General features: G+C 62.5%; 5 protein-coding genes across 9 annotated transcripts; 2 read left to right on the top strand and 3 right to left on the bottom strand.

Annotated features, from left to right (window-relative positions):
• Positions 1-335: 335 nt before the first annotated feature.
• Positions 336-1,536, bottom strand: LYSMD1 (LysM domain containing 1). The gene is made up of 2 exons (XM_039713039.1): positions 1,172-1,536; positions 336-792 (listed from the first exon to the last, which is right to left on the bottom strand). The coding sequence occupies exons 1-2, from the start codon at positions 1,468-1,470 to the stop codon at positions 669-671; spliced, it is 423 nt and encodes a 140-aa protein (XP_039568973.1). The 5' UTR covers positions 1,471-1,536; the 3' UTR covers positions 336-668.
• Positions 1,537-1,630: 94 nt separating this feature from the next.
• Positions 1,631-5,488, top strand: SCNM1 (sodium channel modifier 1). Of its 2 annotated transcripts, none has more exons than XM_039713038.1 (7): positions 1,631-1,946; positions 2,895-2,965; positions 3,092-3,131; positions 3,620-3,705; positions 4,598-4,728; positions 4,809-4,920; positions 5,235-5,415. In XM_039713038.1, the coding sequence occupies exons 1-7, from the start codon at positions 1,896-1,898 to the stop codon at positions 5,332-5,334; spliced, it is 591 nt and encodes a 196-aa protein (XP_039568972.1). In that variant the 5' UTR covers positions 1,631-1,895; the 3' UTR covers positions 5,335-5,415. The 2 variants fall into 2 exon arrangements, with proteins under 2 accessions (XP_039568972.1, XP_039568970.1); XM_039713036.1 differs by having other exon boundaries at positions 1,634-1,946; positions 3,043-3,131; positions 5,235-5,488.
• On the bottom strand, positions 5,414-9,917 carry TMOD4 (tropomodulin 4). Of its 3 annotated transcripts, XM_039713033.1 has the most exons (10): positions 9,747-9,912; positions 9,154-9,288; positions 8,924-9,080; positions 8,317-8,439; positions 7,266-7,355; positions 6,867-6,997; positions 6,564-6,671; positions 6,220-6,363; positions 5,834-5,978; positions 5,414-5,494 (listed from the first exon to the last, which is right to left on the bottom strand). In XM_039713033.1, exons 2-10 carry the CDS (start codon positions 9,274-9,276, stop codon positions 5,472-5,474), a joined length of 1,044 nt encoding a protein of 347 aa, XP_039568967.1. In that variant the 5' UTR covers positions 9,277-9,288; positions 9,747-9,912; the 3' UTR covers positions 5,414-5,471. The 3 variants fall into 3 exon arrangements, with proteins under 3 accessions (XP_039568967.1, XP_039568969.1, XP_039568968.1); XM_039713035.1 differs by lacking the exon at positions 5,414-5,494 and having other exon boundaries at positions 5,913-6,052; positions 9,747-9,916; XM_039713034.1 differs by lacking the exons at positions 5,414-5,494; positions 5,834-5,978 and adding an exon at positions 5,991-6,109 and having other exon boundaries at positions 9,747-9,917.
• Positions 9,918-11,622: 1,705 nt separating this feature from the next.
• VPS72 (vacuolar protein sorting 72 homolog) lies at positions 11,623-16,787 on the bottom strand. Of its 2 annotated transcripts, XM_039713030.1 has the most exons (7): positions 16,638-16,787; positions 15,239-15,316; positions 14,945-15,019; positions 14,768-14,873; positions 13,719-13,898; positions 12,958-13,099; positions 11,623-12,076 (listed from the first exon to the last, which is right to left on the bottom strand). In XM_039713030.1, the coding sequence occupies exons 1-7, from the start codon at positions 16,752-16,754 to the stop codon at positions 11,722-11,724; spliced, it is 1,053 nt and encodes a 350-aa protein (XP_039568964.1). In that variant the 5' UTR covers positions 16,755-16,787; the 3' UTR covers positions 11,623-11,721. The 2 variants fall into 2 exon arrangements, with proteins under 2 accessions (XP_039568964.1, XP_039568965.1); XM_039713031.1 differs by lacking the exon at positions 15,239-15,316 and having other exon boundaries at positions 14,945-15,097; positions 16,638-16,769.
• Positions 16,788-17,825: 1,038 nt separating this feature from the next.
• LOC120503949 lies at positions 17,826-24,126 on the top strand. The gene is made up of 8 exons (XM_039713040.1): positions 17,826-17,996; positions 18,519-18,903; positions 19,166-19,200; positions 19,621-19,695; positions 20,448-20,578; positions 20,658-20,775; positions 21,571-21,927; positions 23,673-24,126. Exons 1-8 carry the CDS (start codon positions 17,826-17,828, stop codon positions 24,123-24,125), a joined length of 1,725 nt encoding a protein of 574 aa, XP_039568974.1. The 3' UTR covers position 24,126.
• Positions 24,127-24,658: the final 532 nt, after the last annotated feature.

Here is a 24,658-nt window from a genome sequence, read left to right as displayed (position 1 = left end):
AGGTGTCATCCTGGGGTGGGGATTTGGGGTTTGGAGATCCTGGAGGTGACAGGAGGGGCTTGAGGGCTTGGGAATTTGGGGTTTGGGATTTGGGGTTTGGGGGTTTGGGAGTTCTGGGATCCAGCCCCGCGGTGTCCCCAGGGGCTGCGATGTCCCCAAATGCCCCTGGAGGGGAACGTGACAGTGTCCCCAAAGGGCTGTCACACTGTCCCCAGGGTGTGAGTGACAGTGTCCTGGGGGGGTGACAGTGTCCCCAAGGTGTCACACTGTCCCCAGGGTGTGACAATGTCCCCAAGGGGGTGTGGCCCTGTCCCCAGGGGTGTCACAGCCCAGCCTGGTGACAATGCTCCGGTTTATTTACAAGCTGGCAGGGGGTGGTGGCACCGTCCCTGTCCCTGTCCCCAGTGGCTCCCAGGTGCCCCGGGGGTGGCCCTGCGGCCCCAAAGGGGGACAGGGAGGGGACAGCAGGACACGTCCCCAAAGTCCCCGTGTCCCCTGGGGGCCCACGGCCGCGAGGAGCGGTGGCACCTCTGGTGGCACCTCCCGGGTGTCCTCAGTGTCACATCCTGGGTGTGCCCAGGCTCGGGTTCTCGGTGTCACAAGGTGAAGATCTCGTCCCGGGTGTCCCCAGTGTCCTCGCTGTCCCCATGTCCCCGGTGTCCCCGCTGTCACAAGGTGAAGATCTCGTCCTCGCTGTCCCTGAGCGCGGCCGCCCGCGGGGTCCTGGTGAGGGGCCGGGGTCCCAGCCGGGCCCCCCGGGGGGACAGAGCGGGGCTGGGGCCACCCCCGGGGCTGTGGGGACACCGCGTGACACCGTGTGACACCGCGTGACAGCCGGGGTGGCAGTGCCACCGCCCCGGTGCCACCACACCCGGCTGCACCCGAGGCTCCGCTCCGGCTCACCCCGATCTCCTCCCAGTTTCACCTCACTTTTACCCCACTTCTTCCCAAGTTTTTCCCAAAATTTTCCCCAAATTTTTCACAATTTTCCCCACAATTTTTCCGGAATTTTTCCCACAATTTTCCCAGAATTCTTCCCAAATTTTTTCCCCAAATTTTTCCCAAATTTTTCCCCGGAATTTCCCCCAATCTCCTCCCAGTTCCACCCCAATTCCCCCCCATTTTCCCCCCGATTTTCCCCCGGTTCCCCCCGGTTCTCCCCGGTTCCCACCTGCCCGGGCCCCGCAGCCCCCGCGCCGCCTCCTTGCAGCGCCCGATCTCGGCGTCCAAGCGCCGCAGGAAATCCGAGGCCGAGAGGTCGCGCCGGGAGGGGCCGGGGCCGTCCCGGGGGCCGTCCCGGGGGCTGTCCCTGTCCCCGGGGCTGTCCCCGGTGATGTCCCCGGTGATGTCCCCGGGGCTGTCCCCGGGGCTGTCCCCCGGCGGCTCGCCGTGCCCCGGGATGAGCAGCGTGGCTCTCAGGAAGATCGTGTCCGAGGAGTAGAGGCGGTTGGCGCGCTGGATCTGCTCCATCTGCGGGACGGCACCGGCACCGGCACCGGGACCGGGACAATACAGGGACAGGGACGGGGACACGGACCGGGATCAGCAGGCAAAGGGAACCGGGCCAGCACGGGCCCGAGATGACCCCTGGGCCGGGGGTCCCGCCCGGGGGTCCCGGCCCGGCCCCGCCGCTCACGGGGAGCGCTCGGCCCCGGGCCCCGCCGAACCGGCGCGGCCTCGCCGCCCCTGCTGGGAGTTGTAGTTCCGCGCGGGCCGCCTCCGCCGCCATTCCCACGGGAGCTTCCCGCGCTCTAACTACAACTCCCATCACCCCGCGGGGGCCGCGCTGGGCGCTCGCTGATTGGTCGTTCCCCCCGCGCGCTGCCCGCTGTGAAGCGCCACCCGGAAGCGGCGGTGGCGGTTGCCATGGAGACCGCGGCCTAGCGGGCGCCGCCATGTCCTTTAAGCGCGACGAGAGCGACCCGGGCCCGCTCGGGGCGCTGCAGGTGGGGCCCGCACCCCCGGGAGCCCCCGGGACCCCTCCCCGGGCACCCCCCGGGCACCCCCGGCAGCGCCCGGCCCAGCCCCGGCCTCCCCCGGCTTCACCCAGGGCCGCGGCCTGAGCCCCGCGGTGCCCTGAGCCGGGGCTGTCCCCGGGGCTGTCCCCCGGCGGCTCGCCGTGCCCCGGGATGAGCAGCGTGGCTCTCAGGAAGATCGTGTCCGAGGAGTAGAGGCGGTTGGCGCGCTGGATCTGCTCCATCTGCGGGACGGCACCGGCACCGGCACCGGCACCGGGACCGGGACAATACAGGGACAGGGACGGGGACACGGACCGGGATCAGCAGGCAAAGGGAACCGAGCCAGCACGGGCCCGAGATGACCCCTGGGCTCCCCCCGGCCCCCCGTTCCCCCGGTTTCCCCCCGGTGTCCCCGGTCCGCTCACCGTCACCCCGTAGCGCAGCGCCAGCCCCGGCAGGGTGTCCCCGGGCTGCAGGCGGTGCTCCCGCGGGGCCGCCCCGGCCCCCCCGGCTTCACCCAGGGCCGCGGCCTGAGCCCCGCGGTGCCCTGAGCCCTTCCCGGGCCCCCTTGTCCCCTCGAGGCCCCCCGACCCTTCCCCCGGTCCCTTTGTGTCCCCTCACCCTCCCCGGGGTGTCCCCAGCCCTTTCCTGAACCCCCCGGGACCCCCGACCCTTCCCCGGTCCCTTTGTGTCCCCTCACCCTCCCCGGGGTGTCCCCAGCCCTTTCCTGAACCCCCCGGGACCCCCGACCCTTCCCCGGTCCCTTTGTGTCCCCTCCGGGTCCCGCGGGTCCTTCCCCGGCCCCGCTGTGTCCCCTCAGCCCGGCCCGGGGCTGTCCGGGTCTGGGGACAGCGTGGGGCCGGTCTGGGGACAGTGTGGGGGTGGTTTGGGGACAGTGTGGGGACAGGAGGTGACCGCGGGCCCCGCTGTCCCCAGAGGCGCCGCGTGGCCGAGCTGCTGGCCAGCGCCATCCCCGAGGACGAGGCGCTGCTGCTGCGCGACGGCAGGTGAGGGTCCCCGCTGTCCCCTGGCTGTCCCCGCGGTGTCCCCGCGGTGTCCCCAGAGTGCCCCGTGCTGTCCCCAGGCTGGCGTGCTCGCTGTGTCCCCAGCGGCCCGTGTGTGACACTCTGCAGACGCTGCTGCTGCACCGCGCGGGCAGGAAGCACCTGGACAGTGAGCCCCGGGGTGTCCCCTGGGCTGTCCCTGTCCCTGTGTTACCTTTACTGTCCCAATGTCCTTGCCCCTGTCCCCTGGGATGTCACCTGGGCTGTCCTTGTGTCACTTGTCCCCGTGTCCCCCAAGATGTCACCTGTCCCTGTCCCCTGGGCTGTCCCTGTGTTACCTGTACTGTCCCCTCACCCTGTTCCTGTCCCCCATGTCCCCTGACCGTGACCCTGTCCCTGTCCCCTCTCGCTGTCCCCTGTCCCCGTTGGATGTCACCTGTCCCTGTCCCCTGGGCTGTCCCTGTGTTACCTGTACTGTCCCCTCACCCTGTTCCTGTCCCCATGTCTCTGCCCTTCATCCTGTCCTTGTCCCTGTCCCCCTGTCCCCATCCCTGTCCCTGTCCTTGTTCCTTGTCCCCTCTCGCTGTCCCCCTGTCCCCGTTGCTGTCCCTGTCCCCTCACAGTGTCCCCTGTCCCCTGTCCCTGTCCCCGTTCCAGGCCTGCAGCGTTCCTTCGGGCGCCGCTGGCCCCACGAGGCCCCGCAGGGACCCCAGGAGCCCCCGGGGGCGGAGCCAGGGGGGCAGGTGGGTGTGGCCAGGCTGGGCGTGGCCCCAGGGCGTGACCCTGAATGGGTGGGGCCTCCATGGGTGGGGTTCGATGTGGGTGTGGCTCAGTGTGGGTGTGGTCTCTGTGGGTGTGGTCTCCAAGTGGGTGGGGCCCCACAGTGTCTCCCAAGTGGGCGTGGCCTATGGGGGGTGTGTCCATGGGGGCGTGGCCTTTGGTCATATACGGAGTGGGCGTGGCCTGGTTGGGTGTGTGATGGGGTGTCTCCAAGTGGGTGGGGCCCCACGGTGTCTCCCAAGTGGGCGTGGCCTATGGGGGTGTGTGTCTTCCACGGGGGCGTGGCCTATATGGGTGTGTCCATGGGGGCGTGGCCTTTGGTCATATACGGAGTGGGCGTGGCCTGGTTGGGTGTGATGGGTGTGGCCGCGGTGGGCGGGGCCCGGAAAATGCAGGGAAAATGGGGACAAAAATGGGGGAAATAATGGGGGGAAAACACAGGGAGAATGGGGGAAATGGGGAAAAACACAGGGAAAATGGGAAAAAATGGGGACGGAAATGGGGGGAAAATGGAAAAAACAGGGGAAATGGGGGAAAACTGAGAAAAATGGGGGGAAAGGGGGGGAAGATGGGGGAAACGGAAAAACACTGGGGAAATGGGGAAATGGGGGGAAATAGGGAAATGGGGAAATGGAAGAAATGGGGGAAAAACAGGGAAAATGGGGGAAAAGCAGGGAAAAATGTGGGGAAACGGGAAAATGGGGGAAATGGGGAAAAGATGGGGAAAAATGGGAAAGAAACAGAGAAAAAAAAGGGAGAAGATGGGAAAGGAGCTCAGAGACACCGTGAAAAGTTCTGGGATTCCCAGGAAAGGGAATGGGCTGGGATTCACCCCCTCTCCCTTCCCCCTCCCAGGACGAAGGGCAGCAGCTGCCGGGCCGGGATCCCCGGGGTGATCCCAAAGAATCCCCAGACGCCGCCAAAATCGTCCGGGAACCCCGGGAACCCCGGGAACCCCGAAACCCCCGGCCCCACGCACAGAGAGGGTGAGAGCCCGCCCTTGCAGGGGCTTTCCCGGGAATTCCCAGTCCCGGAATTCCCGGCAGCCCCGTCCTTGCTCCCCCAGGCGCTCCCAAGGACAGGAAACGAAGGAAAGGAAATTCCCGGAGCTCCGAGGGCCCCGAGGGGCCGAGCCCGGAGCGGCTGCGGATCCTGCGGCACCACCTGCACCTGCGCAGGTGGGTGGGCTCTGGGAATGCTGGGAAAAACCCCAAAAATATCCCCCAAAAAACCCCCACAGAAATCCCCCAAAATATCCCAAAAGTATCCCAAAGAATCCAAAAAAAAAAAAAACCCGAAAAACCAAAAAAAACCCCCAAAAAATCCCAAAAATTTCCCAAAGAATCCAAAAAAAAAAAAAACCCCAAAAACCCAAAAAAACCCACAAAAAATCCCAAAATTATCCCCAAAAAAACCAAAAAAAAAGCCCCAAAAATATCCCATAAACTCCCCGAGATCCCAGCGAGTCCCCAATCCCTTTCCTGTGTCCCAGCCGGGGCTGGATCCAGGATCCCTCTGGGAATTGGGTGAAGGACGGGAACGCCGAGTTCGACTCCGACGAGGAGGAGCCGCCACCACTGCCACCAGCCTGACAGCCCCGAGTGTCCCCAGGAGCCCCCAGGTGTCCCCAAGTGTCCCCAGAGCCCCAGGAATAAAGTGGGAATCTTTTGGGACCATTTCTCCACTTTATTCCCTTTATTCCTGAGCTCAGTGCGGGCATGGGGGAATTTTAGGATTTCTTCTGTTGGCGACCTGGGGGGAGAGAAAAGAGGGGGGTCAGGGGTGGGACCCCAAAGTCCCGCCCCTGGTGACACTTGGGGACACTCAGGAGCTTGTTCCAAGCTCTGGGACCCCCAGGTGACACCTGGGGACCCTTGGGGACACCTGGGGACCCTTGGGGACACTCCCAGGGCTCCCTTTAAGGTGGGTTCACCCCTGGGACACCCCAAACCCACCCTTGGGGACACTTGGGGGCTCATTGTGAGCTGGGGCCAGCTCTGGCTGAGCCCTCCCGGGTGGGGCCCTGGCGGTGACCCCGGGATGGCCCCGGGGTGGCCCTGGGGACCCTTGGGGACACCTGGGGACACTCACGCAGCTCGTTGTTGCGGGTGAGGGCGGCGGCGGCGCGCGCCCGCGGGCCCTGCAGGGTGAAGGTGTAGCCAAAGCGCAGCAGGGACGGGCACTGCTCCAGCGTGGCTGCCATGGCCATCTCCACCGTGTCCCCCAGGCGCTGGCACTGCGGGGACAGCGGGGACAGGGTCAGTGTCACTGCCACAGCCCCATCTCCACCGTGTCCCCCAGGCGCTGGCACTGCGGGGACAGCGGGGACACGGTCAGTGTCATTGCCACACCCCCCAGGCGCTGGCACTGCGGGATTGGAGACAGTCAGGTCGCTGTCACCTCCCCTGGTATCCCTGTCCTTCCTGTCCCTGTCCCCCCTGTCCCTGCCATCCCTGTCCCTCTGTCCCCGCTGTCACCTGGTTGTCCACGCGGATCTCGCTCAGCGTGGGGCAGTGGCCGATGGCCGCCAGCAGCCGCAGCATCCCCGCGCTGGTGATGAAGTTGGACTCGAGGTTGAGGCTCTGCAGGCTCCGGTTCTGCTCCAGCATCTCGGCCACCGCCTGGGGACACCGCGGGGACACCGCCGTGGCACCAGAGTGGCACCAGAATGACCCCAGAGTGACCCCAGAGTGACCCCAAAGTGGCACCACAGTGGCACCACAGTGGCACTGTGGGGACACCGCCTTTGGTGTCCCAGGGATGGGTGGACAGGCACGGGGTGGACCCATCTGGGGACACTTGGGGACAGTGGGGGACTCACGTTGGCCACCAGGTCGTTGCTGCGCGTGGCCACCAGGCTGAGGCTGCGCACGTGGGTGTTGGTCTTGATGGCCTGGCAGATGGCCTCCAGCGTGGGGACAGGGATGTCCTGGGGACACGGGGACACGGCGTCACCAGGGGCTGGGGGTGTCCCCAGGGGGCTCGGGGACAGGGATGTCCTGGGGACACGGGGACACCAGGGGCTGGGGTGGGACCCGGCACCGTGGGGACGCACTGGGGACAGGGAGCACCCTTGGGTGCCAGCCTCACGCGAGCGGAGGGGGCGGTGGCAGCGCGGTGTCACCTTGATGTTGTTGAGGTTGACGTCCTGCAGCGCGGGGTCGTTGTCCTGCAGCCGCCGCAGCGTCTCGGCCACATCCGTGGGGTTCGGGGGCTCGTCCGGCACCGGCCGGTACCGGTCCGGCTGCACCACGCCTGGGGCAGCGTGGGGACACCGTGGGGACAGCGTGGGGACACCGTGACACCATGGGGACGGGCTCAGGGACGCAGGGACATGCGAGTTTGGTCCCCAAATGCTGCCCCAACCACACCATGGAGGCACCTGTCCCCTGTCCCAGGCTCTGTCCCCTGTCCCTGTGTCCCTTTGTCACTCACTGTGGATTCCCAGGCTCTGCCCCCTGTCCCCGTCCCCGTCCCGTTGTCACTCACTGTGTCCCCCTGTCCCTGTCCCCTTGTCACTCACTGTTGATGCCCTCGGTGTTGCAGATGTTCCCGCTGCAGATGGCATCGTAGTACTGCTTGTTACTCATCAGCGTGTACATGCCCAGGATGGCTGCGGGGACAGCGGGGTGGCATGGGGACATCGGGGGCACGGGGGACACGGGGCACGCAGGACTCCGCTGTCCCCCCAGGGAGGTGGCACTGGGGGCCAGAGGGGGGGTCGGGGCTGCTTTAACTGAGGGGACACAGAGGGTGAGGGGGGACCGAGTGTGACACTGTGGGACAGTGTGTGACACTGGGACAGTGCGTGTGACACTCAGCTGTGTGTGACACGGGGGTGACAGGGATGCGTGTGACACTCGGGTGTGTGACAGTGACACAAGGACAGGTGTGCCGTGCTGGCCCGGTGCTCGGTGTCCCTCCCCAGGTGACAGTGACACCGCGTGACACTCAGGTGTGTGACACAAGGACAAGTGTCCCTCCCCGGGTGACAGTGACACTGTGTGACACCCTTGGGGACAGCGTTACCCTCGGCCAAGGCCCTTCCTGGTGCCGCTCCCGGCCCCGCGGGGATCCCGGCCTGCGCAGAGCCCGGCCCCGTTCATCCCATGGGAGCCCCGTGGAAATCCCATCCCACCCTATCAGCTCCCAACCCCATGGAAACCCCAGCCCAGCAGATCCAAATCCCACGGAAGTCCCATCCCAAGTCCATCCTTTACAAATCCCACCCCCATTCCAACCCCATCCATGTTCCCATTCCCATCCCAATCCCATTCCCACCCCCGCTGTGCCGCTGTCCCCACCCACCGGCGATGTCGCACGTCCCATTCCCGTTCCCATCCCAATCCCATCCCATTCCCATCCCAATCCCATTCCCAATCCCATTCCCAATCCCATTCCCAATCCCATTCCATTCCCATCCCAATCCCATTCCCATTCCCATCCCATGCCGATCCCAATCCCGCTGTCCCCACCCACCGGCGATGTCGCACATCTCAGCCCCATTCCATGCCATTCCCATCCCAATCCCATTCCCATCCCATGCCGATCCCAATCCCGCTGTCCCCACCCACCGGCGATGTCGCACATCTCGGCCTCGGTGGCGTTGGCCAGCGCCTCCTCCAGCTCGGGCTCCAGCGTCACCTGCTCCTCCCGCGGCAGCGCCGGCGCCGCCGCCTTGGGGACAAACGGCTTCCCTGGGGACAGGGACAGGGTCACAGGCGGCGCGGGGACATGGGGACACCGGCCACGGGGACAGGCGGCCTCCCTGGGGACCGGGGACACGGGACAAACGGCTTCAGGTGGCATCACCGGGGTGGCCTCGCTGGGGCTGGCGCTGGGCTGTGACCATCCCGGGGCTGGCACTGCTGTCCCCGGGGGTGACACTGCCAGGGCTGTGACCATCCCGGGGCTGGCACTGCTGTCCCCGGGGGTGACACTGCCAGGGCTGTGACCATCCCGGGGCTGGCACTGCTGTCCCGGGGGTGACACTGCCAGGGCTGGTGGCCGTGCCCGGGGCTGGCGGGGGCCCAGCTCGCCCAGGACACCCGAGCCGCTGGCGAGGCCGAGCTAAATATACCCGAGCCCGGGGGCCCGGTCCCCTCCTGTCCCCGCGCTGTCCCCAGCCCGTGGCCAGGCTGTCCCCGCGCTGTCCCCGCGCTGTCCCCGCTGTCCCCAGACCTTTTTTCTCGCCGGTGAAGGGCACGAGGTCCTGGCGCTCCTCGGCCTCCAGCGCCTGCCGCTCCAGGTGCTGCAGGAGCGCGTCCCGGTCCAGGGGTCCCGTGGGGCTCTTGAGGGTCTGGTCGCGCTGGCGCAGCCCCGCGGGCAGCAGCACGTTCTGGGGACAGCGCCCGTGTCACCTGCTGTCCCCTGCTGTCCCCTGCTGTCCCGCGGCCCCCGCCCGCGCCCACCTCGGGGTCCATCTCGGCCAGCTCGGCGTCCAGCTGCGCCAGCTCCTCCGGGGACAGCTCCTGCAGGATCTTGTCCTCGTCGATGTCGCGGTACTTCTCCAGCTCCTGCCGGTACGGCGTCATGGCCGCGGGGACCTGGCGACAGCGCGGGGACAGCGGGTGGCACCGATGGGACACGGGGGGACACGGGGGGCACCCCTTGGTGCCAGCACTGGCGGCTCTGGGGACACGGGGGGACACGGGGGGACAGGGGGGAGCTGGCCGTGCCACCCCACAGCGGCTGGGGACGCCGAGCACAGCCCAAAAGTTGTCCCCGACCTTTGTCACCTCCCAGGGTCACATCCCGCTCCCGCCTCGCCCCCGGTCCCAGCGTCCCCCCCAGATTCCGGGGTGACAGCGGGGACAAACCGCGAGTCCCCAAATGTCGCGGCCCCGCAAGCGGCGCCCCGCGGTGTCCCCAGAGCGGGGTGGGGACACAGCGTGGGAATTCCTTTGGGAAGCGGCTCCGGGATCCCCAAATCCCAAATGTCTGTGTCGGGAGGGGTCCCCGCAGGTGACACCGCGGGGACAGCGCGGGGACAGCGGGGCCGTACCTGGGGCCGATCCCGCGGCCGATCCTAAAGCTCGGGGGGGATCCTAAAACCGATCCCACAGCCGATCCCGAACGCGGGGCTGATCCCGGAGCCCCGGGCCGATCCCAAAGGCGATCCCAAAAGCCGGGGCCGGTCCCGAAGCTCGGGGGCCGCGCGGGGCATGAGATCAGCGCTTTATTGGGGCCGGCAGGGGCGGATCCGCGCCCGGCCCTTATCGGGAACGGGGGGGCCCCGCCCCGGCCCCGCGGGGCCCCCCCGACCCCACAAACCGCCAGAGCGCGGATCCTTGCCCAGTCCCATAAACCTGCAGAGCTCCGACCCCAAAAACCGCCGGGGGAAAGGGGGACACGGGGAAAGGTGAGGGGGGCACGGAGCCCTCCCAAATCCCACAAACCCCACAAAGCTCAAGGCGGGTTTGGCCCCACAAGCCCCAAATTCGGGGGGTGAAGGGGGTTTGGAGCCCCCAGATGGGGTCTGGGGGAGCTGGGAATGAGTTTTGGTAGGGTCTTCTGGAAAAGGGAATCCCATAAACTTTATTTGAGGCTGTTCTGGAGAAAGGAATCTGGTATTATTGTGGGGTCTTCTGGAAAATAATGGCTTCATGAACCTTTATTGTAGGGTTTCCTGGAAAAAGGGCTCCCACCCCATTTTTTGGGTAGGATTTCTGGAAAAGGGCTCTGCAAACCTCTTTATTTATTGCAGGATCTCCTGGAAAAAGGGGCTCCCACCACCCCACACAAACCAACCCCCAGTTCAACTTTATTCCCTCCTCCACACCCCTGGGGAACACTGACCCCAAAAAACATCCCTCACACGGGTGATCCCATATCCCTAAATCCCAAATCCCAACATCCCAAAATCCCGGGATTTCAGGCACTGCCAATGCTTTGGAAAGGATCCCCTCAACAAAACCATCACCGCTGTCCGTCCCAATAACCTGACACCCCAAACCCCAAATCCGGGACCTCAGGCAGTGGGGACGCTGTGCTCGATGACGATTTTCTGCTCTTTTGGGGAGGACATTCCCACACCCCACATCCCAAATCCCAGCACCCCAAATCCCAGGTGTAAGGCACTGGGAAAGCTCTGTTTGATGACGATTTTCTGCTCTTTTGGGGAGGATGCAGAGTCTGGACGCTCCCATATCCCAACGCCCCGAGACCCCAAATCCCAGATCCTAGCTCCCATCTCTCAGGCACTGGCAATGCTCCGTTTGATGACCCCTCCACACCCCTGGGGAACACTGACCCCAAAAAACATCCCTCACACGGGTGATCCCATATCCCTAAATCCCAAATCCCAACATCCCAAAATCCCGGGATTTCAGGCACTGCCAACGCTTTGGAAAGGATCCCCTCAACAAAACCATCACCGCTGTCCGTCCCAATAACCTGACACCCCAAACCCCAGATCTGGGACCTCAGGCAGTGGGGACGCTGTGCTCGATGACGATTTTCTGCTCTTTTGGGAAGGACATTCCAGTACCCCAGACCCCACATCCCAGCTCCCATCTCTCAGGCACTGGGAACACTCTGCTTGAGGATGATTTTCTGCTGTTTTGGGAAGGACGTTCCAATACCCCACACCCCAAATCCCAGATCCCAGGTGTCAGGCACTCTCAGCACTCTGTTTGATGATGATTTTCTGCTCTTTTGGGAAGGACGTTCCAATATCCCACACCCCAAATCCCAGCTCCCATCTCTCAGGCACTCGGAACGCTCCGCTTGATGACGATTTTAGAAAGAACACCCCCACACCCCAGCTCCCAGCTCCCATCTCTCAGGCACTGGGAACACTCTGCTTGAGGATGATTTTCTGCTGTTTTGCAAAGGACACTCCGCACCCCAGCACCCCCACACCCCAGCTCCCATCTCTCAGGCACTGGGAACACTCTGCTTGAGGATGATTTTCTGCTGTTTTGCAAAGGACACTCCGCACCCCAGCACCCCCACACCCCAGCTCCCAGCTCCCGCCGTCAGGCGCTGGGCACGCTCTGCTTGATGACGATTTTCTGGCGGCCGGGCCGCGCCCCGGCGCTGTCCCCGGCGCCCGCGGCGGCGGCGGCGGCGGCGCTGGGCAGCCCGTGGGCCGTGACGTACTTGCGGTAGGCCTCGCGGATGATGCGGAAGGCGCGGGCGTTGGAGTAGGGGATGTCGGTGATGGGGTCGCGGTAGAGCGCCGGCTTGTGCGTGACGGGGCAGAGCTCGCGCACCGGCAGCCGCGGCGCCTTGGCCCGCGGGAAGCAGCGCTCGAAGGTGGCGTCGTCGCTGAAGGAGATGAAGGTGCGCGAGCACTTCCCCGGCGACGGCGGCCGCGCCTCGGGGCCCAGCCTGCAACGGGACGGGCTCGGGGTGGGCCGGGAACGGGGCTGGGAACGGGGCTGGGAACGGGGCGGGCAAAGGGGGGGATTGCCAAGGGTCTGGGGGCTCAAAGGGTGCGGCTGCAACGGGGGATTTCGGGTTGGTGGTGGTGCCCGAGAACTGCGACTCTCATGGATATGGGATCCCAAAAGCTGTGACTCCCATGGGATTTGGGGTTTGTGGTGGTGCCTGAGAACTGCGACTCTGGGGCCGGGAACAGGGCCGGGAACGGGGCCAGGAACGGGGCCAGGCGTGCCCCCCCGGCGCTTGGGGTGGGCAAAGGGGGGCATTGCCAAGGGTCTGGGGGCTCAAAGGGTGCGGCTGCAACGGGGGATTTGGGGTTTGTGGTGGTGCCTGAGAATTGCGACTCTCATGGATATGGGATCCCAAAAGCTGTGACTCCCGTGGGATTTGGGGTCTCAAAAGGTGCGGCTCCAACGGGGGATTTGGGGTTTGTGGTGGTGCTCAAAAGCTGCGATTCCAAAGGGGTCTGGGGGCTCAAGAGGTGTGGCTGCAACGAGGGATATGGGATCCCAAAAGCTGTGACTCCCATGGGATATGGGATCTCAAAGGGTGCAGCTGCAACGGGGGATTTGGGGTTGCCAAGGTGGTGAGCTGCGACTCCCATGGGATTTGGGGCCTCAAAAACTGCTTCTCCAGTGTGGGATTTGGGATGGCCAAGGTGGAGCTCAAAAGCTGATTTTCCCATGGGATTAGGAGACTCAAAACATGCTTATTCCACGGGATTAAGGGGATCAAAACCTGCTTTTCCCGTGGGATTCGGGGGTTCCAAGGTGCCCAAACCCACCCCAGAACGGGGATTCTGGGATTTGGGGCTCGCTGGCACTCACCCCTCCACGTCCACAGGGTCCTCGCGGCCGGGCTCGGGCAGGAGGGGCATGGTCAGGGACCAGTACCGGATCACGGGGCCCACGATCTTCCTCTTCTTCTGCACCTGCTTCTTCTTGTCCGCCTCCAGCCGCTCGTAGTTCTCTGGGGGCGGGAACGGGGGCGGGAATGGGGGTGGGAACAGGGAATAGGGGCAGGAATAAGGGTGGGAATGGGGGCAGGAACAAGGGCAGAAACGGCTCAGCCCAGCACGGCGACGTTACAGGGCTGCCAGCTCTGATCCTGGGATCCCTGTGCCATTCCCAGTGTCCTTGTCCCAGTAGCCCAGCCCCACTCCCGATTCCAATATCCCACTCCCATTCCCAATATCCCATTCCCAGTACCCCATTCCCATTTCCCCATTCCCTCACCCAGGGAGTGCAGGCTGATCTCCTCAGTGATCCCAGCCCTGCCCCATTCCCATTCCCAGTATCCCATTCCCAATCCCAACCCCATTCCCTCACCCAGGGTGCGCAGGCTGATCTCCTCGGTGATCCCAGCCCTGCCCCATTCCCATTCCCAGTATCCCATTCCCAGTATCCCATTCCTCACCCAGGGAGCGCAGGTTGATCTCCTCAGTGATCCTGGCCCTGTCTCAGCCCCATTCCCAATCCCAATCCCATTCCCATTCCTCACCCAGGGAGCGCAGGTTGATCTCCTCGGTGATCCCAGCCCTGCCCCATTCCCATTCCCAGTATCCCATTCCCAGTATCCCATTCCTCACCCAGGGAGCGCAGGTTGATCTCCTCAGTGATCTTGGCCTCCTCCAGCAGCTCCTCCTGGGTCAGGGGCCGCTCGTGGCTGGTGCCTCCCTTCTTCCTCTTGGACTGCACCTGGCGCTCCTGGAGCCGCAGGAACGTCTGCCGCGTGTGCTCCGTGGTGGACTGGCGCATGTGCTTCCGGCCTGGGGCACGCGGGTCACCACGGGCCCGGAGAGCCGGGGACCCCCGGGATCCCCAGAGACCCCCGGGGGCACCCAGAGACCCCCGGGGGCACCCAGGGACCCCCGGGATCCCCACCCCAGCCCCTGGAGCACCAGGAGCTCTCCCCTGGGATCCCATTCCCAGCTGGAATGTCTGCCGGGTGTGCTCCGTGCTGGACTGGCGCATGTGCTTCCAGCCTGGAGAGACTCCAGCCAGCTGGAATTCTGGGAATGCTCCCAGGGGATCCCAACCCCAGCCCCTGGAGCACCAGGAGCTCTCCCCTGGGATCCCATTCCCAGCTGGAATGTCTGCCGGGTGTGCTCCGTGCTGGACTGGCGCATGTGCTGCCAGCGTGGAGAGACTCCAGCCAGCTGGAATTCTGGGAATGCTCCCAGGGGATCCCAACCCCAGCCCCTGGAGAACCAGGAGCTGCCCCAGAGGATCCCATTTCCAGCTGGGATCACCCAGACCCTGCTCCCACCCCATTCCCATCACATCCCCGTCCCCATCTCCACCCCTCCCCACCCATTCCATCCATTCCCACCCATCCATCCCCATTCCCATTCCCCATTCCCATTCCCACCCCGTTCCCACCCCTCTCTCACTGTCTCCGCCGTCCCCATTCCCATTCCCCATTCCCATTCCCATTCCCATCCCCACCCCTGCTCACTGTCTCCCCCATTCCCATTCCCATTGCCATTCCCCATTCCCATTCCCCCCATCCCCACCCCTCTCTCACTGTCTCCGCCGTCCCCATTCCCATTCCCATTCCCCATCCGCACTCCCACCCCTCTCTCACTGTCTCCCCCATTCCCATCCCCACTCCCCCCATCCCTGCTCCCCTGCTCACTGTCTCCGCCGTCCTCCTGCAGCTCCAGGGGCAGCCCCTTCACCTCCCTGCCCCTGGCTGCCCGCGGCCCCTCCGCCTTCCTGGCCCGCAGGCTCTGGAGCGGCTCCTGCAGGGAGAGCGCGGCTAGGAGCCCCAGCCCCGCCATTTCGGGGTGTTCCCCCCCGGCAGGCCCGGTACCCGGTAGGCCTTGGTGAGCACGCGGCGGCGGCGCCGGGGCTCGGCCTCGTCCTGCTCCGAGCCCGGCTCGTCGCCCTCGTCGATGTCGAAGTCCGAGTCCACCTCGTCATCGCTGTCCGAGTGCTCGCCGCGGTACTCGTCATCCCCGGACTCCTGGGGGTGTGGGAATGGTGGGAATAATCAGGGAATGGGAACCAGGGAATCACACCCAGGGGTCACCGCGGGGCTCGTCATCCCTGGACTCCTGGGAACGAGGGAATTGGGGAATCAGGGAACCGAGCCCGGCTCGTCGCCCTCGTCGATGTCGAAGTCCGAGTCCACCTCGTCATCGCTGTCCGAGTGCTCGCCGCGGTACTCGTCATCCCCGGACTCCTGGGGGTGTGGGAATGGTGGGAATAATCAGGGAATGTTGGGATTGGGAACCAGGAAATCCCACCCAGGAACCCTGCGGGGCTCGTCATCGCCCGACTCCTGGGGGTGTGGGAATGGTGGGAATGTTGGGATTGGGAACCAGGGAATCACACCCAGGGATCCCCGCGGGGCTCGTCATCCCCGGACTCCTGGGGGTGTGGGAATGGTGGGAATAATCAGGGAATGGGAACCAGGGAATCACACCCAGGGGTCACCGCGGGGCTCGTCATCCCTGGACTCCTGGGAACGAGGGAATTGGGGAATCAGGGAATGGGAACCAGGAAATCCCACCCAGGGATCCCGCGGTACTCGTCATCCCCCGACTCCTGGGAGTGTGGGAATGGTGGGAATCAGGGAATGTTGGGAATGGGAACTATGGAATCACACCCAGGGATCCCCGTGGTACTCATCATCCCCGGACTCCTGGGAACACAGGAATGTTGGGAATGTTGGGGTTGGGAACCAGGAAATCCCACCCAGGGATCCCCGCGGGGCTCGTCATCCCCCGACTCCTGGGAACGAGGGAATCGGGGAGTGTTGGGAATGAGGGAATGTGGGGAGCCATGGGATCCCACCCAGGGATTCCCATCATCCCTCGACTCCTGGGAACACAGGAATGTTAGGAATGTTGGGATGGGGAGCCGTGGGATCCCACCCAAGGATCCCCACAGGGCTCGTTATCCCTGGATTCCGGGGGAAACAGGAACATTGGGAATATGGGAATATGAGATTGAGAGCCGTGGGATCCCACCGAGTCCCGGGATGGGGAATGTCGGGAATACGGGATGGGGGAGCAGGGAGCCCCACGGAGCGCTCCTCGCGGGGCTCGTCCCGAGTCGAACATTGGGAATATGAGATGGGGAGCCGTGGGATCCCACCGAGTCCCGGGATGGGGAATGCCGGGAATACGGGATGGGGGAGCAGGGAACCCCACGGAGTGCTCCTCGCGGGGCTCGTCCCCAGTCCCGGGAATGCCGGGAATGTCGGGAATGCCGGGAACGGGGGATCCCGCCCAGGGTCCCCCCGGACTCTTTGTCCCGGACCCCCGGGGGCACGGGGATGGATCCCCCGGTACCCGCTGTCCCGAACCCCGCGGGCCGGCTCACCCGGGGATCCCCGAACGCCCCCGTTCCCTGGATAACCGCACATCCCGGGAATGCCCCCGTGCCCGGACAGCCCCGCTCCCGGCCCCGCTCCCCTCACGCTCCCGGCCCCGCTCCCGGCCCCGCTCCCGCTCCCCTCCCGCTGCCGCTGCCGGCGCCGGGCCGGCGGGGCCGCTCGCCTCGTTGAAGCCGCCGTAGGTGGTCTGGTAGAACTCGTCCTCCTCCTCGGCCTGCAGCAGCCCCGAGAGCCGGTTCCCCGCCGTGCGCCGCGGGGCGCGGCCCTCCGCCAGGCTCATCTCGGCGCTCGGCCCGCCCGCCTGCCGGGCCGCCTGCCGGGAGCGCCGAGCGATCGATCGATGGGCGGGGGGAGGAGCCGCCGCGCGGGGACGGCGGGTGACGTCACCGGGAGTGACGTAATGCCGCTGGGTGACGTAATTGGGCGCGTGCGCGAGCTGTGACGTCATGTTACGGGGTGTGGGCACTCTGTGACGTCACGGGGTGTCAGAACAGGGTCGTGCCTCGGGAGCAGCGAGCCCCACGGAGCACTCCTCGCGGGGCTCGTCCCGAGTCCCGGGAATGCCGGGAATGCCGGGAATGCCGGGAATGCGGGATCCCGCCCAGGGTCCCCACGGACTCTTTGTCCCGGACCCCCGGGGGCACGGGGATGGATCCCCCGGTACCCGGTGTCCCGAACCGCGCGGGCCGGCTCACCCGGGGATCCCCGAACGCCCCCGTTCCCTGGATAACCGCACATCCCGGGAATGCCCCCGTGCCCGGACAGCCCCGCTCCCGGCCCCGCTCCCCTCACGCTCCCGGCCCCGCTCCCGGCCCCGCTCCCGCTCCCCTCCCGCTGCCGCTGCCGGCGCCGGGCCGGCGGGGCCGCTCGCCTCGTTGAAGCCGCCGTAGGTGGTCTGGTAGAACTCGTCCTCCTCCTCGGCCTGCAGCAGCCCCGAGAGCCGGTTCCCCGCCGTGCGCCGCGGGGCGCGGCCCTCCGCCAGGCTCATCTCGGCGCTCGGCCCGCCCGCCTGCCGGGCCGCCTGCCGGGAGCGCCGAGCGATCGATCGATGGGCGGGGGGAGGAGCCACCGCGCGGGGACGGCGGGTGACGTCACCGGGAGTGACGTAATGCCGCTGGGTGACGTAATTGGGCGCGTGCGCGAGCTGTGACGTCATGTTACGGGGTGTGGGCGCTCTGTGACGTCACGGGGTGTCAGAACAGGGTCGTGCCTCTGTGACGTCATAGACTAGCGACATCCATTCACAAGTTAGCAGTGTGACGTCACAAGATGGGTACGCGCGCTCTATGACGTCACAGGAGAGAACGCGTGTGCTCCCATGACGTCACTGACTGGGATGTGGTGCATGAGGATGACGTCATTTAACGGTGTGCTCGTTGTGACGTCACTCCGCCCCGCCCCCGCCCGTCACGTGACACCCGCGGCCGAATGCGATCGGGGGGAGGCGGGGCCTGTCCGGGCTGCGCATGCGCCGTGCGGGCCGGCCCGCGTGGCCCCCGCTGCCCCCATCGCCCGCGGCCGCGTGGGGCGCGCCGGGAGGGGCGGGGCCGCGCGCGGAAAGGGCGTGGTTTACCACAGAGCGGGGCGTGGCCACGCGTGATTGGTGGCGCTACGCATGGCGGGGGCGTGGTTTAGCCATGAGGGGGCGGGGCAGATGGGGAAGAGGCGTGGCTTAACTGAGAGAGGGTGGAGCCGCGTAGAGAAGAGGCGGGGCTAAACACCGAGTGGGCGTGTCTTTGCCCACATACGGAGTGTTACTTGGCGCTAGGGGCGTGGCTTACCCCGGGGGATTTGGAGCTTCCTGAGGGAGTTTTGGGGGGATTTGGAGCTTCCTGAGGGAGTTTTGGGGGGATTTGGAGCTTCCTGAGGGAATTTTGGGGCATTTGGAGCTTCCTGAGGGAGTTTTGGGGCATTTGGAGCTTCCTGGGGGTGTCTGAGGTGCCGTGGGGGGAGTCCGGACCCAACTTTTCCCTGGAAAATCCAAATCCCGAGCTTCCCTTTCCCTGCGAAACCCCTGGGAACGCACGGGGGGGGCACCTGAGAGGCCCGAAATTCCCAAAAAAATAATAAAAAGCCAAAAGCAGTGGGCGCGGGGAGGGAGAAGCGTGTGGGTGCCAGGGAAATCCGACTCCGTGACTCACGGGGGCGGGAGCGGCTCCGGGATCCCGGAATCCCAGAAAGATCCCAAAACCAGCACGGGGATTGTCTGCTCAGCGGGGCTGGGGCCAGGGAAAGGGCTGGAAAACCGGGAACGCGCCGCCTCCCGGGCTCTTTTTGGGATAAAAACCCCAATTTTTGGCTTTCGGAGCCGGCGTTTTCGCTTTTCCTGGCTTTTCCTCAGCCTGGCAGAACTGCTGGGAGAATCCAGCCCTTTATCCTGCTTTTTTTCAGCTCCAAGTCACCTTTTCCACCTGGAATTTTGGGCTCAGGTCCGTAAGGATTCCAGCTGGGAAGGAGTTCCTTGCTCCTCGCTTTTCCCTGGAAGGATTTAAGGGCTGATTCCCGATTTTCTGACTCTTTATCCATGTTTTTGTTTTGGAATTTGGAGCCAGAAACCCCGGGGGAGCAGCGTGTGTGGGTGGGATAATTCAGTTTTTTGGTTTTGTAGGATTTTCCCCTGTTTTCGTGGGATTTTTCCTCTTTTCCTGGGGTTGATCCTCTCTGAGCGTGGCTTTTCCTTTCTTTTGGCAGGATCCAACACCTTCAAAAAGTCCCTGACTCCTGAGGTGAGTTCCAGGCTGGAAAAATCCCAAATTTCAGCTTTTCCTGCTCCTTTTTCTCCTTCTCCTGCTCTTCTTCCAAGCCTGCCTTGACCCTGAGCAGCTCCTCCCGTGGGAATTTTGGGAATTTACACTTCCCAAGGGAATTCCTGCTCCAAACCCCAAATCTATCCTGGCACCACCCCCAAAATCCCTGGACAAATTCAATTTAACAACTCCTGGATGAATCCTGGGGTCCTTGGGCTGGGAATCACCAGACTGGGATTTGCACCTTTCCCAAAATTCCTCCTAGAACATTGGAATTCCCATGGGAAAAACCCGGCCCAGCTTTCCATGGATTCCAGGTGGTTTTGGGTGGGAAAAAATCCTGTAAAAAATTGAATTTTCCAACTTTTTTCTTCTTTTCCCCTTTTTTTATTTCCCAAGATGCCAGGAGGATCCCAAACCATCAGGAAAGGCCACAGAGGAGTGGATTCCACAGGAGAAACCACCTACAAAAAGGTAAATTCCCACTTTTTTTTCCCTTTTTGCAAGGAATTCTGCCCGGGATTGCTGTGGGAATGGGAGAAGATTCCATGGAAATGAAGGAAAAGGGAATTTTTTGGGGGGCTTTTTTCCGATTTCAATTCTCATCCACTTCCCATTCCCGCTGGATTTCTATTTTCATTGAATTCTTCTAATTCCTGTGGAATTCTTGCAATTCCCATTGAGTTCCATCTCTTCCCATTGAATCTCTCCCCTTCCCACTGAGTTCCCATTCCCACTGAATTCCCATTGAACCCCCGTCACCTTTCCCACCAAGTCCCTCCCATTCCCACTGTGCTCCAGCCATTCCCAGCCCCGTCCCGTTCCATCCCGTGTCCCAGACCCTGTCCTGTCCCCAGTGTCCCTGTGGCCCTGTGACCCGTGCTCTCTGTCCCAGACCCCATCCCATCCCTGATGTTCCCATTCCCATTCCTTTCCCCGTTCCTGTTCCCCCATGACCCGTTACCTGTTCCCGTTCCCCCCAACCCTTGTCCCGTGTCCCAGACCTTCTCCTGTCCCGTGTCCCATTCCCCCCTGACCCGTGTCCCGTGTCCCAGCCCCTCTCCTGTCCCTGTTCCCGTTCCCCCCAACCCTTGTCCCGTGTCCCAGACCTTCTCCTGTCCCGTGTCCCATTCCCCCCTGACCCGTGTCCCGTGTCCCAGCCCCTCTCCTGTCCCTGATGTTCCCGTTCCCATTCCTGCCCCCCTGACCCGTGTCCCCTGTCCCAGACCACGTCGTCGGCGCTGAAGGGTGCCATCCAGCTGGGCATCACGCACACCGTGGGCAGCCTGAGCACCAAGCCCGAGCGCGACGTGCTCATGCAGGACTTCTACGTGGTGGAGAGCATCTTCTTCCCCAGGTCAGCGCTCCCCGCGCCCTCCGGGGGCCGCGTTCCCGGGTAGCCCGGTCCCATTCCGGAACGTTCCGTGTCCCCGCAGCGAGGGCAGCAACCTGACCCCCGCCCACCACTACAACGACTTCCGCTTCAAGACCTACGCGCCCGTGGCCTTCCGCTACTTCCGGGAGCTCTTCGGGATCCGCCCCGACGACTACCTGGTCAGCTGGGAGCCTCTCCTTCCCTTGCCTTTGCCTTCCCGGGACTCCTTGGGATTCCCTTTGCCTTCCCTGGACTCCCTGGGATTCCCTTTGCCTTCCCGGAACTCCCTGCAATTCCCTTTGCCTTCCCTGAACGCCCTGGGATTCCCTGGAATTGCCTTTTCCCTTTCCCTTTTGTGTTTCCTGGATTTCCCTTTTCCCTTTGCCTCCCCTGGAACTCCCTGCAATTCCCTTTGCCTTCCCTGCAATTCCCTTTGCCTTGCCTGAACGCCCTGGGATTCCCTTTGCCTCCCCTGGAACTCCCTTTGCCTTCCCTGGAATTGCCTTTTCCCTTTCCCTTTTGTGTTTCCTGGATTTCCCTTTTCCCTTTCCTGGACTTCCCTTTTTCCCTTTCCTTTTTTGCTTTTTTCCTTTCTCTTTTCCCCTTTCCCTATTCCTTGCTTGGAATTCCCTAGAATTCCCTGTTCCCTTTCCCTTCCCTGGAATTCCCTTTTCCCTTTCCCTTTTCCCTTTCCCTTTTCCCTTTCCCTTTTCCCTTTCCTTTTTCCCTTTCCTGGATTCCCCTTTTCCCTTTCCTGAACTTCCCTTTCCCCCTTTCTCTTTTTGCTTTTCTCCTTTCTCTTTTCACCTTTCCCTTTTCCCTTTTCGTTGACTGGAATTCCCTGGAATTCCTTTTTCCCTTTTCCTTCCCTGGCGCTCCTTTTTCCCTTTCCCTTTTATGTTTTTCCTTCCCTGGACTTCCCTTTTTCCTTGGCAATCCCCAATTCCCAGTCCCACGTGTCGCGTGTCCCGCAGTACTCGCTGTGCAGCGAGCCCCTCATCGAGCTCTCCAACTCGGGCGCCAGCGGCTCGCTCTTCTACGTGTCCAGCGACGACGAGTTCATCATCAAAACCGTGCAGCACAAGGAGGCCGAGTTCCTGCAGAAGCTCCTGCCCGGCTACTACATGGTGAGAGCGCCGGCATCCCGGCCATTCCTGGGAATTCCGGCCCTGGAGAGCCCTCCCCTGGCTGCGAGCCCTTCCCAAGCCCTGAACGCCGTGGAAAACACCAAAAAAATCCGTGGAAAACCCCAACAATCCAAACAAAACCCCCAAGCCAGGAGGATTTGGATGTTCTTCCCGTGTTGTATCTGCAATTTTCAATCGTTTCCAGCTCCAAAACCCCAAAAATCCATGGGAATCCCCAGAGCCAGAGGGATTTGATGCTCTTTCCACGTTTTCCCTGCGAATTTGATGCATTCCCAACCCCAAAACCCCAAAAATCAATGGAAAAGCCCCTACAATCCATACCAAACCCCCAAACCAGAGGGATTTGATGCTCTTCCTGCATTTCATGTGCGATTTTGATGCATCCCCATCCCTAGAACCCTAAAAATCCATTTAAAAACCCCAAAATCCATACCAAACCCCCAAACCAGAGGGATTTGATATTGTTCCCACATTTTCCCTGCGATTTTGATGCATCCTCAACCCCAAAACCCAAAAAATCCATGGAAAGCCCCAGAACCAGAGGGATTTGATGCTTTCCCCATGTTTTACTTGCAATTTTGATGCCTCCCCAACCCCAAAACCCCCAGAACCAGAGGGATTTGATGCTTTCCCCATGTTTTACTTGCAATTTTGATGCATCCCCAACCCCAAAACCCCAAAAATCCATGGAAAACCCCCAAAATCCATGGAAAACCCCCAAAATCCATACCAAACCCCCAAACCAGAGGGATCTGATGCTCTTGCTGCATTTTATGTGCGATTTTGACGCATCCCCAACCCCAAAACCCCCAAACCAGAGGGATTTGATGCTCTTGCTGCATTTTATGTGCGATTTTGGTGCATCCCCAACCCCAAAACCCCAAAAATCCATGGAAAACCCCCAAAATCCATGGAAAACCCCCAAAATCCATACCAATCCTTGCAATTTTGATGCATCCCCAACCCCAAAACCCCAAAAATCCATGGAAAACCCCCAAAATCCATGGAAAACCCCCAAAATCCATACCAAACCCCCAAACCAGAGGGATTTGATGCTCTTGCTGCATTTTATGTGCGATTTTGACGCATCCCCAACCCCCAAACCCCCAAACCAGAGGGATTTGACACATTTCATTTCCAATTTCGACTCACCCCCCCACCCAACCCCCCCGTATCTGTTTTTTGCTGTTTTATTGGGGGAAATCAGGAGTGTTCTGTGCTTTTTCCTGGTTTTTGGTGGAAAGTCAGGAGTGTTCTCTGTTTTTTGCTGTTTTATTGGGGGAAATCAGGAGTGTTCTGTGCTTCTTCCCGGTTTTTTGGTAGAAATCAGGGGTGTTCTGTGTTTCTTCCCGGTTTTTGGTGGAAAGTCAGGAGTGTTCTGTGCTTTTTCCTGGTTTTTTGGTAGAAATCAGGGGTGTTCTGTGCTGCTTCCTGGTTTTTATGGGAAAATCAGGAGTGTTCTGTGCTTCTTCCTGGTTTTTTGGTAGAAATCAGGGGTGTTCTGTGCTTCTTCCTGGTTTTTTGGTAGAAATCAGGGGTGTTCTGTGCTTCTTCCTGGTTTTTTGGTAGAAATCAGGGGTGTTCTGTGCTTTTTGCTGGTTTTTGGGGGAATCAGATGTGTTCTCTGCTTTTTCCTGTTTTTTTGGGGGAAATCAGGGGTGCTCTATGCTTTTTCCTGGTTTTTTTTTGGGAAGTCGGGGCTGTTCTGTGCTTTTCTTCTGGGTTTTTTTTGAAAATCGGGGGTGTTCTGGCCTTTGAGGGTAAAATTGCGGTTTTTCTGTGCATTTTCCTATATTTGGGGGGGAAATCAGGGGTGTTCTGTGTTTTTCATGGGTTTTTGGTGGGAAAACTGGGGGTGTTTTGTGTTTTTTCCTGTTTGTGAGGAAAACTGGTGGTGTTCTGCCTTTTTTCCTGTTTTTTGGGGGTAGATTTGTGCTGTTCTATGCTTTTTCATGGGTTTTGGGGGAAACCAGGGGTGTTCTGTGCTTTTTCCTGTTTTTTGTGGGGACGTTTGTGCTGCTTGTTCCTGCCTTCCCCGTGTTCCCGGGGTTCTCTACAGAACACGTTTCTGTAAATCCCAGACCCCGCTCCAGCCCCGTTCCCGCCCGTTTCCAGCGGGGTGCCGCTCCCCAGCTCCCGTTTCTTGGCCCGGGCAGGTGCTGCAGAGTTTCAAGATCATGGACTACAGCCTGCTGGTGGCCATCCACAGCCTGGACCAGGCGCAGCGCGAGCGCGCGGCCGCCGGCGGCCCCGGGGAGCGCGAGCGCGACGGCGACGGGCGCGGGCGGCCCGCGGCACAGCGAGCGCTCTACTCCACGGCCATGGAGTCCATCCAGGGGGAGGCGCGCAGAGGGGGCACCATCGAGACTGATGACCAGTGAGATGGGCTGGGGATCACTGGGGATCACTGGGAATCACTGGGATTGACTGGGAGTCACTGGGGTTTATTGGGATGGACTGGGATGGGCAGGGAGCGCTCTACTCCACGGCCATGGAGTCCATCCAGGGAGAGGGGGCACCATTGAGAGTGATGACCAGTGAGATGGGCTGGGGATCACTGGGGTTTACTGGGAATCACTGGGGTTTACTGGGATGGACTGGGATGGACTGGGAATGCTCTACTCCACGGCCATGGAGTCCATCCAGGGGGAGGCGCGCAGAGGGGGCACCATCGAGACTGATGACCAGTGAGATGGGCTGGGGTCACTGGGGATCACTGGGATTGACTGGGAGTCACTGGGGTTTATTGGGATGGACTGGGATGGGCAGGGAGCGCTCTACTCCACGGCCATGGAGTCCATCCAGGGAGAGGGGGCACCATTGAGAGTGATGACCAGTGAGATGGGCTGGGGATCACTGGGGTTTACTGGGAATCACTGGGGTTTACTGGGATGGACTGGGATGGACTGGGAAT

This window comes from Passer montanus, unplaced genomic scaffold, assembly GCF_014805655.1.
Source record: "Passer montanus isolate IOZ18808 unplaced genomic scaffold, ASM1480565v1 scaffold272, whole genome shotgun sequence".
NCBI classification, from domain to species: Eukaryota; Metazoa; Chordata; class Aves; order Passeriformes; family Passeridae; genus Passer; species Passer montanus.
This window is presented reverse-complemented; position numbering and strand designations above follow the sequence as displayed.